Source organism: Loxodonta africana, chromosome 8 (genome assembly GCF_030014295.1).
Source record: "Loxodonta africana isolate mLoxAfr1 chromosome 8, mLoxAfr1.hap2, whole genome shotgun sequence".
Classification (NCBI taxonomy): domain Eukaryota; kingdom Metazoa; phylum Chordata; class Mammalia; order Proboscidea; family Elephantidae; genus Loxodonta; species Loxodonta africana.
This window is the reverse complement of record NC_087349.1, coordinates 60,589,661-60,604,017: the sequence shown is the minus strand read 5'-3', so window position 1 is coordinate 60,604,017 and position 14,357 is coordinate 60,589,661. Positions and strand designations below refer to the sequence as shown.

At 37.2% G+C, this 14,357-nt stretch overlaps 1 protein-coding gene across 1 annotated transcript in view; it reads right to left on the bottom strand.

Moving 5' to 3' along the window:
* Positions 1 to 14,357, bottom strand: part of CDK14 (cyclin dependent kinase 14) — a 687,166-nt gene that overhangs the window by 372,852 nt on the left and 299,957 nt on the right. Inside the window, exon 6 of the mRNA XM_010587282.3 lies at positions 3,864 to 3,958. Within this exon, the coding sequence (XP_010585584.1) occupies positions 3,864 to 3,958 (95 nt within the window). The remainder of the gene's footprint in view (positions 1 to 3,863; positions 3,959 to 14,357) is intronic.

Genomic DNA, 14,357 nt, shown 5'->3' with positions numbered 1-14,357 from the left:
GAGAGAGAGAAAAAAAAAAAAAAAAAAATTCACAAAAACAAAACAAAAAGACCAGGCTTGCTGATCTGACAGAGACTGGAGAAATGCCAAAAGTATGGCCCCTGGATACCCTTTTAACTCAGTAATGGAAGTCATTCCTGAGGTTCGCCCTTTAGCCAAAGATTAGACAAGTATATAGGGCCAAAAATAACACACGTGAGAGACATGCTTCATAGTTCAATCATGTATACAAGACTAATAGGCACACCAGCCAAAAGCAAAGAGGAGAAAGTAGAAAAGGACAGGAAAACTAGAGAAATGGATATAGGGAGCCTGGGGTAGAGAAGGAGAGAGTGTTGACACATCGTGGGGTTGGCATCAATGTCACAAAAAAAATTTGTGTATTAAATACTGGGGAGGCTAGCAAAACTTGTATAAGGCAAGGTCACGGAAGCTCCAAACCCAAAACCAAACCAAACCCAGCGCCGTTGAGTGAATTCCGACTCATAGCGACCCTACAGGATAGAGTAGAACTGCCCAATAGAGTTTCCAAGGAGTGCCTGGTGGATTTGAACTGCCGATCCTTTGGTTAAAAGCCATAGCACTTAACCACTATGCCACCAGGGTTTCCAAAAGCAACTGTTTTGGCCCCGTTTTGAACCAGGGACCTCTCACATGTGAGGTGAATGTGATAACCACTACACTACGGAAACCACGCTCCACAGACACATCCAAATTCCCTGAGGGACCAAATTGCTGGCTGGGCTGAGGGCTGTGGGGACCATGGTCTCAGAGAACACTAGCTCGATTAGTATAGTTTTATACAAAAAAATGTTCTACATTCCACTTTGGTGAGTAGCATCTGGGGTCTTAAAAGCCTGTGAATGGCCATCTAGGATACTCCACTGGTCTCACCCCTTCAAGAGCATGGAAGAATGAAGAAAACTAAAGACACAAAGGAAAGATTAGTCCAAAGGACTAATGGACCACACCTACCACGGCCTCCACCAGACTGAGTCCAGTACAGTTAGATGGTGCCCGGGTACCACCACTGACTGACAGGGATTATAATAGAGGGTCCTGGAAAAGCTGGAGAAAAATGTACAACCCAATTCTAACTCACAAAAAAAGACGAAACTTACTGGCCTGACAGAGACTGGAGAAACCCCAAGAGTATAGCCCCCAGACACCTTTTTAACTCAGTAGTAACGAAACTCAGTAGTAACAAAGTCACTCCCAAGGCTCACCCTTCAGCCAAAGATCAGACAGGCCGATAAAACAAAACAAGACTAAAGGGGCACAAAAGCCTGGAGGCAAGGACTAGAAGGCAGGAGGGACAAGAAAGCTGGTAATAGGGAATCCAAGGCCGAGAAAAGAGAATGCTGACATGTCGTGGGGCTGTTAACCAATATCATAAAACAATATGCATACTAACTTGTTTAATGAGAAGCTAGTTTGTTCTGTAAACCTTCATCTAAAGCACAACAAAAAAAAATCATTCAAAAATTTTATGTGTTAGCTGTTTAATGAGAAACTAATTTGCTCTGTAAACTTTCACCTAAATCACAATAAAAAAATAAAGAATGTAAAAAAAAAACTGCAAAGGATTAACAAATCCACCATCCTAACTGAAGATTTTAATATATATCTTTTAAGAGCTTATAGATGAAACAGTTAAGTATATAAAATATTTTTCAAATAAAAATTAAAAAGTTTATTTTAATAAAAAAAAGAAAGAAAAAGGTAGAATGGTGGACGGCAAAGAAACAGTGCGGAAGTAAAAAAAGGAGTGGAGAACTAAAGAGGCAGGGCAGTCTTAAACCATGAATGACAAAAGCTTGCCTCATTCTCTAAAAGAGTACACTATAATCTGTAAAAAAAAAAAAAAAAAAAATTTTTTTTTTTTTTCATGTCCTAATTCCCCCCAGAGAAATTAGGAATGAAATGCTGGCAGTAGAAGACAGCATTAGCCAATGCCATGGTGTGGTTGATTTAAGATGCTATGGGATGTTTTCACAGGAATCAGGACTAGAGAAAATTTCACTACACACAAAGAAGAATGATTATATTTAAAAGTCGGTCTTAATGATTTAGCAAATATTGAAGGGCAATGAATTTCTTTCCTTTTATTTGGCAACTTCCATATAATATAAAACCATCAAATGATGGCTGGTCCAATATGCTTATTTTTAGGCACACAAATGGCTTATTTTTCTTTTAAACTTTGGAGGACATATTTTCACATTGTTTTTGTTTGTTTCTCTATCACTGTTAACTGATTTTAGGGCCCAAACTCTTTTTCTTCCTTTTAGTTTAATTATTTTTAAGGGTAGGGGCAAGGACATTTTTGAAATCTCTTTTCTAGAAAACATTATAAAAAGTCAGTACATTAAGAAAAAGCTAGATTTATTCAAAATATATAAATAGACATACTATCAAAAATTCAAATTCTAAGCCAGCTGAACACATTATTGACTCCAAAATCATCGGTTAAACAAAAGAAATTATATTTGCATTGACGTGTGAATCTGCATCCATTCTTGGTAGCATGTAATATATGCAACTGCTCAGCTCTAGCTGTCCTTGTAGCCACATTACCATATCATTCAAATGTATCTACCATTTATATGTAAATAGACAAGATGAATGCCTTCTCCATAAAAAAAGACAACAATTTTCAAATGGCAAAGACACAGGCAGACATTAGCAAGAGAAAAATGTTGCAAATATTCACTCTATTATACATTTTTAAGGAAATATAGAAAACTCAAATTTTCAAAAAACGTAGTGTGGTAATTACAAAATAGGATCTTAATACAGTCACAATACCAACAACCAACAGCTATTTTTCTCAATAAAAGTCTTCACCAATGTCATTTGTATCTTATAAATTACATGTTCTCAGATCCATCTGTGACAATTGGGAAGTTAATTATCATGGTCACATTTCACGACTCCACTGTTAAATGCTGAAGTGGTGCTACACAAATGCCATATGTTTTTCTAAGGGAAACGGAGAAAGATTAATTATGAGTTCAAGTCCAAGTCTTCTAGCAGTAATACTCTAAAACACATTAAGATCACTACACTGTGTGCTATGCAAATTGTAAAGTTTTAATTAATAGCTGAAATACCAACTGAGGGGAAAGACTATGAAGTCTAAATTTTAAGTAGCAGGCTTTCCTCCGCAAAATACATTCTAACAAGGATGCTTTTGAGAAACCAAACTACAAGTCCAAAGAAAAAACATTTTTATTATTGTGTGAACTTCCTTTGACAAAGTGATCACCATCATGATGTTTAATCCTACTTAATAAATCTAAAATTTACCGGGTATCCCAGTAACAAATAGGTCATAAGTAGCTAATACATCTGATGAAAATTCAACTTAGCATTTTTCTCAAATTTTTTTTAAAGATACATATCATCCAAGTATCTCTTACAGAGCCTTTATTTTCTACAGAATTGCAAGTCTAATGTACTGAAATGAAATAGTTACTTAAGGATAACCAAAAAAAAAAAAAAAACCCAGTTAGCAACCTAAAAATGGAACTCTTGATAGTCATCACATTAGGAAAGGAAGTTCACCCAACAATAAAAATGTTTTTTCTTTGGGCTTGTAAATTGGTTTCTCCAAAGCATCCTTAAGGACCTCTGGTGGAGCTGGGCTGCTAAATGAAAGCCATCCAGAGGCTCCTCGGAGAGAAAGACTTAGCTATCTGTCCCCACAAAGATTACAGCCGAGAAAACCCTATGAGGCGGTTCTACTGTCACATGGCTTGCTGAGTTGAAAACCAACTCACTGGCACCTAACAACAACAATAATGACAATACTAGAAGAATTTCATTAATACCTAAATAGCCTGAATTCTTATTTTACTTACCACATATTCAAACACAAGCGTCAGCGTTTCCTTGGTATGGATGATGTCATGAAGCAGCACTATGTTAGCATGTTTTAGTCCTTTTAACAGAGAGGCTGTAAAACAAAGTAGACATAGAGACAATTTATCACCGGTAACAACTAGTATGTTTCATTATCATTTTGGCACACTGTCAGATAAAAGATACCTACTCTCCCATATTCCAAGTCGATAACAAATCAGAATAAAGGGCAGAGAAAAAAGGTTTTCATTTAGATGAACTCTCCCTAATTATTTTACCTGTCATTTGTTATTAATCTCTAGTGAAATTCTATTATGGTCAGCATATTTTATGTAATTTCAATTCTTTTTAAATTTGTTAAAGTTTGTTTTATTATCTAGGATATGGTCTATATTGGTATATGATTATAGGTACCTGAAAAGAATTCTTTGTATTCTGCTGCTATTGGGTGGAGAGTTTTATAAATGTCAAGTAGATCCTGTTGGTTGATGGTTTCATTGAGTACTTCTTTATCCTTGATTATTTTCTGAATAGTGGTTCTATCCATTACTGAGAGACAGATGCTGACATCACTAACTTTAATTGTAGAGTTCTTGATTTCTCCTTTCAGTTCTGCCAGTTGTTGCTTCTTATATTTTGATGCTCTGTCATTTGCTGCATAAACATTTAAGATTACTATGTCTTCTTTGTGAATTGACCCTTCTATCAATGCATGACATCACTCTTTGTCCCTGGTAATTTTCTTAGCTCTTAAGTCTGCTTTATCTGCTATTAGTATAACCACTGCTGCTTTCTTTTGATTCGTGTTTGCATGGTATACCTTTTTTCATCCTTTCTTTTAACATGCCAATATCATTATATTTGAAGTGAGTTTCTTATAGACAGCATATAGTCAGGTCTTGTGCTTTGTTTTGGTTTTTATTTATTTTTAATCTATTTTTCCAATCCCTGACTTTCAATTGCTTGGTTGAGACCATTTATATTTATTGTAGACATTGATATGTCAGGTCACTTGTCAGTTGAACCTATTTTTCCTTGGGCACCTTATAATTTAATTTTCATTTCTGATTGATTTTATTTTTTCTTCTACCCCTACTCCAAGTTCAGTTAACTCTTGTTTCATTTTTTGGTCCATTCTTCTTAGAGTTTCTATTTCCAATTCAAAGTGTTTTCTGTTTCATATCCCAAAAAACTTAAATGGGAATATTTAATTCAGATTACAGTGTTGTATTACAATTTTGTTTAATTTTATGGAGTTTTTTGAATAAGAGTTTTTATCAGCTAAAATGCATTAATTCATATTTTCCGATTTTTTGCAGCAGTTTTATATGGATGTGGCCTGTTTTGTCCTAGTCCTATTCAGTTAATGAATTGGGTTCCTCTTGTCTTCTGTCAGTTCTGTTCTTTTCTATGCAGTTTTTATGACGGTGCTGGTGGGAAGAATTTGGGGTGTCTGGTTTCTTTTTAATCTCTACAAGATACTTAGTTTTCCCCTTTTATTTCCTTATTTCCTGTCACTGCCATGCCTTCAAAGGATACGACCCTTTCTTTATACGTCTGAATCATCCCCAGAAGCAATGCTTTCCTATGGCTGTCAGCTCTGGTTCCATTCATTTTCAACCCCCTTTTCTGTAGCTAGTGCTATGAGCCACAATGAGTTCCAGTTTTCTCTTTCTGGAATGATTTTGTCTGAGCTTTGTCTATATACTCAGTGCTCATCTACTCTTATTTAGACCCTAGGTTTCTCTTAAGCTTCCCCTGCTCCACTCTGCAACCACAATTTTACTGATGTTCCCTAGTGCTGTTGAAGATTTGGTTCATGTATGGTTTTATTTCCTCTCCCTGTTGGACTTATGGCTTTGGTGGGGGGAGGGGGGGTGCTATGCTAACTTCATAGCACCCCCAAAGCTGTGGTTCAGAACACCAGCTACAGGAGATTCAAGAACAGGCAGCCAACATATATTGTTTTCTAAACCCCACCAAGCCAAAAACCAAACCCAGTGCTGTTGAGTCGATTCCAACGCATAGCGATCCTATAGGACAGAGTAGAACTGCCCCACAGAGTTTCCAAGGAGCACCTGGTGGATTTGAACTGCTGATCCTTTGGTTCGCAGCCATGGCACTTAACCACTACACCATTAAAAAAAAAAAATTAGGGACTACTAAACCCCATAGGAACAGGAATTATTTTTTTCCACTGATATATATCCAGTTCCTAGATCAAGGCCTGATACACAGCAGGAACTCAATAAATTACTGAACATCATTCTTTTAGGTTCCTCAGAAGCATAGCATATATGTATGTATGTGTGTCTGTATATATATATATATATATATATATATATATATATATATATATATATACAAAAATACATATACATATGTACTGAGTCAGAATCAACTTGACGGCAATGTACACACACACACACACACACACACACACACAATTTCTTGAAAGAGAAAAGTAGGTGCTGCTGCTACCTGGCAGCTTTCTAAATTTTGATCTATCTTCCTTTCAGTCTGAGACCAGCAGTAGCACCAAACCTCAGCTGATGCCAGACATTTTTAACTGAAGGCCCCTTGATATCTACCCTTCCGCTAATCCAGAGAAAATCAGCTATCAATATTGGCAATTTCAGATCTGTGCAAGAAACAGTTGGTTTAGAGGAAAAAAGGATAAGACACCCTCCTCCAATAATGAGACTTATTGTAATACTGCTCATTAACTAATTAAAAAAATAATATAGATTATTTAATATTTTCATTTTTATAAATACTACTACGAAGGATATAATGGGGCATTTAAATTTTTATCTCTTTAGGATTATTATATGAATTGTGGAATGTGAAATTACAGAGTACATGAACATAATTACAGGACATTTCTAATTAATTAAATTTGAGTGTTGATTTAGTCTTCTACCTTTCTAACTCCATGTAAGAAAAGAAGAATTGTGGAAGATGGGGGGGGGGGAATGCACTATGGAAGTAATCCATCCTTCCTATCTCATAATCTAAAACCTTATTAAGTTAATCCATCAACAGTTTACATACTCATAACCACGAGTATTAAATTAAGGACAACTCTTCTTCATCCCTTAGTAAGAAACAAAAATGATCAGAATGATACCCCCTACAGCAATGACCATTCAGGTTGAATACTCAAAGAATAAAACCTCCCTCTATCTTTAAATTTTTTTTTTCTATCTTTATCATTTATTTTAGTAACACTGTATCTTCACTTTTGGCTTTTAGTTAAGAATCTATACAACTTGAAAAGAAAAATATTTTGCATGTGTTCTGTCAAGAACTTGTAATCATTCACTTACTCATCAAATATTTATTTAGAACCTACTGCAGGTACTGGTGCCCCTGGGCAAAACGTGAACCCTTGAAAAATAGTAATACTGCAAGAGAGCATATTTAAAAAGAAATTTACTCTTGCTTTTGAATACTTAAAAGAAAAAGCAAATCTAGATTATTTAATATTTCACTCAAATAAAATGGTATTTTAGGTAAGTATTCCCCAGAGAAGGCAGAGATTAACCACGTAGACTCTTAGTTCTAGTATCACCTCAATGAACGCAGGCACCTTTTATTAAGGCTATTTGTTATTGATATAAATTTCAATTGACTCCAGGCAAGCCTACTGCAGGACAATATATGATATTCTTAATCTCATGATGAACTTTATGAACAAATATTTGGTCAAAAGAAGGCCATTCGGATTGAGAATTATTTGGTGTGGCTGTAACCAACACCAGCGCACATGTGCTACCCACCGATATTCTAATGCCACTGAAGACTAGGCTAACTATTGTGGGAATGCCTTTTCTTTTGTCCCACCTATATCTGCCGACTTCACACACTCAATACCTCATAGTAGAAATACCTACAAACTTATTTCATCTGAACTTTATAAATTAGCTTGAAGGTAATGAAGTAATTACAAAAATTACAATAACAATAAAATCACCGCATATGAAGTTCAAAACAACAATCATTGCACAGAATTACTAGAGTTTAATATTGTGAATTTAAAAATCTTCCTCCTTTTAATAATTCAACTAGCACATCAGCCTTAAACAAATAAGGCTTTAAATAGCTAGCTTTCAGCTATTGCTCATTTCGAAAAGGACACTCGCTCCAGCACTTGTCTTCTGAGGCAGACATCCTCTGGTATCAGTATTTCCACCCACGACACAGTATTTGGAAATGACGGCCACACCTAGCCTGTGCTCGGAGAAACATTTATGGGTGAAATAAACTACAGGCCTAATGAATATCATATTCTAAGAAAGGATAGTGACTTTGTGAGGCTTTTTCCCAATGTATTTTGTAACATTATTTGTAATTTTGTCCAATTTCATTTTTCAAGATATTCCCTCAGGTTGTCAAATCCAGTGATGATCCATCCTTATTGGTAAAACCCAGTATTGGGAACAACTCCAAAAAGGTATCAAAGCTTTCACCTCATTGTCACAGGACTTTTTTTTTCCCCCTTTTTCTCCATTACCACCTTTCTTCTCTCACTGCTTACACCTAAATTGTTTTTCATTTCTCAAGGTAATGTTTTCACACCCATCATTTCCTACCGTGTTTTTCCTATAATTTCAGTACAGTCGAATTTCAGGCATCATTCATCTTGGGGGGTAAAAAATTTCCTGATAGTGACTATATTATATAAAAATGTCATTTTCTCTGTTTTTGACTATTTCCACATGAAGCCTCAAAGCTTTCTTGTATCATTCTAGTAAGTTCCACATATCACAGATTATAGATTTCAGAATATATTTATATAAACATTTAAAACACACTGTCAGTTAAACAAATACCAATATCTTGTCTGAAAGCAAGCTCTCTTTGAAATTAACAAATGAGTTCACATTTAGAAAAGGGGAAAGCCACTAATTTCAAGGCTGATGTCAGGAAAGAAATGGCATTAATGGGCAGAAGGTAGTCTTCAGTATCTACTTTTTTTTACCAACATTAGGGTATGTGACAGACCTCACTAACCTGGAGGCTGCCAGTGCAGCAGCCACTGGTCTCCGCAAGCAGCCAGTGCTATAGTTCCTGCTGTTACCAAGACAGTGTGCCCTGGGCTGCAAGTCAGTACAGCGATTAGCACCTACAAGTCCTAGAGCCAGTATATTTCCCTCTTCAAGACAGACCCTGTCAAAATAACACTCCACTTAATCTAATAATATCATAAATACACCATGTTATTTTTTTTATCATTAACATACAAAACAAATCCTGCAACACCGGCTTCAGTAATTCCAGCATGCTTGGTTTCCTCACAAATTTTAGGCAAACATATGGCAACATTTTAAATTCATTTCACTGGTGAGGTTTGAAAGGGTACAACTGTACATGATGTAAAAGACTTGTAACTAGGGTCGAGGATGAAAATTGTAACAATAGCTTTGGGGCTGTGATGTTGAAACAATAATAACACACTCTTGCTAATGAAGATAACTGGGCCTTTGACAAAGACAAAGTCCCAGTAGGACTGAGGGACACAGGGAGCCCTCCCTTAGTTTGGCAGCAGGATTCAGATACCTACATATCAGCCATATTCAAACCTTAGCCTCGCATATCAAGAATAAACATCTTAAGTTTCTGCTCCAAATTGGAAGAGAGAGATTTCATCAAAACTCCAATTCTATCACGATTAAAATAAATTTTGAGTGCACAGAGAAATTCAGGCTAACCTGTTGTTGTCAAGTCAATTCCAACTCATAGGGACCCTACAGGACAGAGGAGAGCTGCCCCATGGGGTTTCCAAGGGTGTGAATCTTTGTGGAAGCAGACTGCCACATCTTTCTCCCGCGGAACAGCTGGTGAGTTCGAACTGCTGACCTTGAGGTTAGCAACAAAGCGCTGAACCACTGCACCACCAGAGAGGTTCTCTAGGTCATTATTTGACATTCTATTAGAAAAGGAGAGATCAAAAATACACACAACCCATCCTCTCTCGTTTCCCGTTTAGCCTGGAAAGAAACAGTGCATTCACATTTTCCTTTCATCTTTTTTAGCCCGGTAGGATGCAGAAGAGGGACTGTTGCCAGTTTTGCAGAAGACAAGAATTACTACTTATTAAACCTAAAGAGTCCTTGAGTAGTTCAAATGGTTAAGTCCTTGACTGCCAGCTGAAAGACTGGTGGTTCAAACCCACCCAGAGGCACCTGTCATAGATTGAATTGCGTCCCCCAAAAATATCTGATTCCCAGCATTGTATGACCGTCTACCATTTTGTCATCTGAGGTGATTTCCCTACGTGTTGTAAATCCTACCACTATGATGTAATGAGATGGATTAGTGGCAGTTATATTGATGAGATTAGAAAGTAACTTAAGCCAATCTCTTTTGAAATACAAAAGTGAGCAGAGAGACATGGACCTCAAACCACCAAGAAAGCAGTGCTGGGAGAAGAGTGTGTCCTTTGGACCTGGGGTTCCTGTGCAGAGAAGCTCCCAGGCCAGGGGAAGACTGATGACAAGTACCTTTCTCCAGAGCCGAAAGAGAAAGCTTTCCCTTGGAGCCAGTGCCTTGAATTCAGACTTCTAGCCTACTAGACTATGACAGAATAAACTTCCCTTTGTTAAAGCCCTCCACTTGTGGTGTTTCTGTTATAGCAGCACTAAAAGACTAAGATAGCACCTTGGAGGACAGGCCTGGCAATCTCCTTCCAAAGGGTCACAGCCTTGAAAACCTATGGAACAGTTCTACTCTGCACACATGGGATGGCCATGAGTCAGAATTGGCTCAATGGCAACTAACAACAATAAAACCCAAAAAGTTAACTATATCTCAAGCTACAGTCATAACAAATTCTTATTCAAACCCACAGCTAGACAGTTCTAAGAGTGGGGAAATTCACTTTATACTACAAATAATGAAACTACTTACTTTCAAGTTTTAGCTCATTTATTTGCCAGTGAATTCTGAATATTTTCATAGCTAATATATTCTGAGTAGGGAAATCTTAAGGGAGAACTGAAAGCATGCAGGGAAAGGTACATTTGCTTTTTTAACTGTGTCAGTGATGGAGAGGTGGTTTAGCCCATCTAGTATGTACGGCAAGGACTGAAACGCACCTCCAGCTCAGTCGGTGCACTGTTCTGTAAGGTGTGCTGCCACATGCTGGGACAACAATCATAAATGTTTTAGGTCTACTCAGTTCTGGACCTTCCCCTTAATTATATCTAATACTACATAGACACACATACATACACCCACACCCAGGACCATAAACTGATAAGTGAAAGACTCAGATTAAAAAATGAAATTGTATCACTGATCTCGTTTTTGCTTTTTATACTTTATGAACACATACATATACACAGTCCACTCTGTGTTATGGGGAAAGTTAACCTAAAACACAAGGTTAAACTAACACGTGGTACCAAAATGATGTCATATGAACTTAATTTAGCTAAAATCACATTTCGGATTTAGAGATAAATTTTTATTCACCAGATGTTTACCAAATGTGGAAAATTAATACAACAGGTTACGAACATTTTATAAATATCACATAAATTGTTTTCTATCAAAAAGCCTGCTGTTGTTTCTTAGCTGAGTTTTTCTATTTTGGGATGGGCAAAAATTCAATCCCTACTACATATTCTTCTTGCTTTCTCCCCCAATTTCCTCAACATCACGGGCCTGAAATGTGGTGTTGGAAATTACAGACCCAAACATCCCTACTTGTCACCAATACCTGGTCACCCACCACTTGACTGGCAAGAGTGGTCAGTCTGGGACTGTTTCCACATCACAGCCTCACGTGACCAGGCCCATTGCTCGCTAAAGGCACTTCAAAGAACAAATGCCTTGAATAGCACAGCTTACCCACATGGAACTGCCAGTATTTGACATTTTTAACCTACTAACACTTTTTTTTGTTTTTTTTAACACAGCCATTTCACAGGGCTCAACCCAACAGAGTTTACCTGGTTCAAAGCAATTTTAACTTTTTCACAAACACATTGTTACTCTTTACCACTGTTAATATTTAAACCAGTTAATCTGTTACCAAACGGCAAAGAAATGACTGCATAGAAAAAAAAAAATAGGAAGAATCTATCAATCAAATTACGGTTGTAGCTGAGGCAAAGCATTACAGAAACAATTTTATTTTTTACAGGTGCCTTTCTGTATCATTTGCATTGTTCATGATAGAGATACATTACTTTTTATAATAAAAAATACATTTGAAAAAATTCTTTTTTACAAGTGGATTTGTTGAAGAGAACTAAAACAACACTATAACATCAAACACATACGGATGTTTCATTACACAATTAATATGCCTGTAACAACTATAATAATGAAACACTGTAACTGCAGCATGTTTCTTCACTACTAATCCCTCTTCATTGGGGTATTGGTGTGAACACTTGAGCTCTGAGGGTTCCTTTTCCTCTCCTGGTACTCTGCAGGCTCTGCATCAGCCTCTAATTTGGTTTCATATCACACGCTAATCCAAGCTGTTGAAATGGTTTCTTGTCTAAATAGTTACTTCCCTGCATTAGAATTAATTTACTCACTACAAAACACTGTTAGTCTTAGCATTCCCAATCACTCAGAGTTCACCCTGTAAATGACCCATCAACTGCCCGTTAGTACTCCAGCTAATTTTGTTCCTATTTGCCACTGGAAAGATCCATGCAAATGCTGGTGCTACATAGATGCTAGAACTGTGGTTCTTCTCAAACACCTTACTAGTAACTTCTGCTGAAACGAGACTTGCAAAGTAACGGGTGGGAGTGGTAGTGGCTACACTCGTGTGGTCTTTAGCCAGAAAAGAGACAATCTCTGGGCTGAAGGCTCCTGGAAGACTTGAAAATGGAAGTTATTATTTTTATTATCATTATTATTTCTGGTCTGGCTATAAAAACTAGATTTAAAAGCTGTGAGCTGGTTGCATTGAAAAAGTATTGTTTTAACTATTTTACACTTTATTACACATGGGTTACATGTACAGTCAGCAAGAACACTACAAAGCACACAGTAAAAAGGGGCACATGGTTTGGCACCAAGCCCCTGATGTCTCCTAGTTAAGAAGAATAAACATTTACATCATACTAGCTATCACTGTTTGACTAGCCTTAAGTCAATCTACTCTTTACCCAAAAGTATGTGACTAGCCATTACCGTTTTCTTTTAAAGCCAAAGTATTTTCTTTGCCGCAGCTGCCAAGTCCTAGTCCTTGAAGGTCTGCTCCTTGTAAGACACCAGTCAAGTGGAAGAACACTGTCAGACTCTTCCACAAAGCAAGGCAGTTTCCAGCATATTCTGAGACACAGCAGATTCCATCCCTCCCCCTTTTGTCAGGAGGTAGCCTCTTAAGTTCACAACAACAGGAGCCACAGACCACCACACAGTACTTCTCAAAGTGTGTTTCTCCAACCACCTACATCAAAAACTGATATAAATGAAGATTCACTGGGCCCTATCTCAAACCTACCAAATCTGTATCTATGATGGTGGGACTCAAAAATCATTAAATATATTTATTTAACATCTATTATGTACCAAGCAATAGATGCTGGGGATAAAGCAGGAATCGAACACAGACCAAAACAAGCTTATCCTCATGAAGCTTATATTCTCTATTTTGACCAAACTTCCCATTCAATACTTATGCATCATAAAGTTTAAAAGTCACTGGGCAATGGCTTTGACATAGGGACAGGGGAGGTGGGATTATGATGTGTATGTATGGGGCAGAGGGGAGTTGCTTAACATTTCAGTTCATTCACTGTTCTGTCTGTGTCTTTCTCACTCTCTCTCTCTCTCTCACACACACACACACACACACACACACACGACTGCCACTGGACAGATTCTACTGAAAGATATACAGTCTTGAGGTAGAAGGCAGAAGGGATTCTTCAGTCTGAAAATCTGATGGTATTTTTATGTATGAGGTTTTTTTGTCCTATTCAGTTCAAACCCCCACCAAAATGTCAGCTCATAAATTTTTTAAATATGAATAAAATGTGGATAAGGTCATGATTGTGTGGCCTTTTCAATCCCAAAACCACTTCTAAAACCTGTGAAAGAGTATGATTTTATGTACTATGATTACAATAAGCACTGTGTCAGAACCAGTTCACGTGGGACAGAGATACAATCAGCAGTCTGGAGATGCTGCCAACAGATTATGAGCACAGTAGAAAGTGAACTGAGAGATACAAAAAAATGAGTACAAATTTTGGTTGGGCTTAATTCCTACTCTAGAAAATGACCTGAATTGAAATTTCAAATATGTTACTTTTTCGTGTGACTGGATAACGAAGTCACTGCTATAAAAATGACAAATTACAGCATAATTCAGTGGAAAGGGCACAGTCCCAGAGCCTTGTATTTCTCCCTGAGTCAGTTAACCTTAAGGCAGTCATGTCAACCTCACCCCTACCTCGCTCACCATGAAACTCAGTAAACTGTCCCTGCATATGGGCAAGGCCTTAAAACTCTTTGTT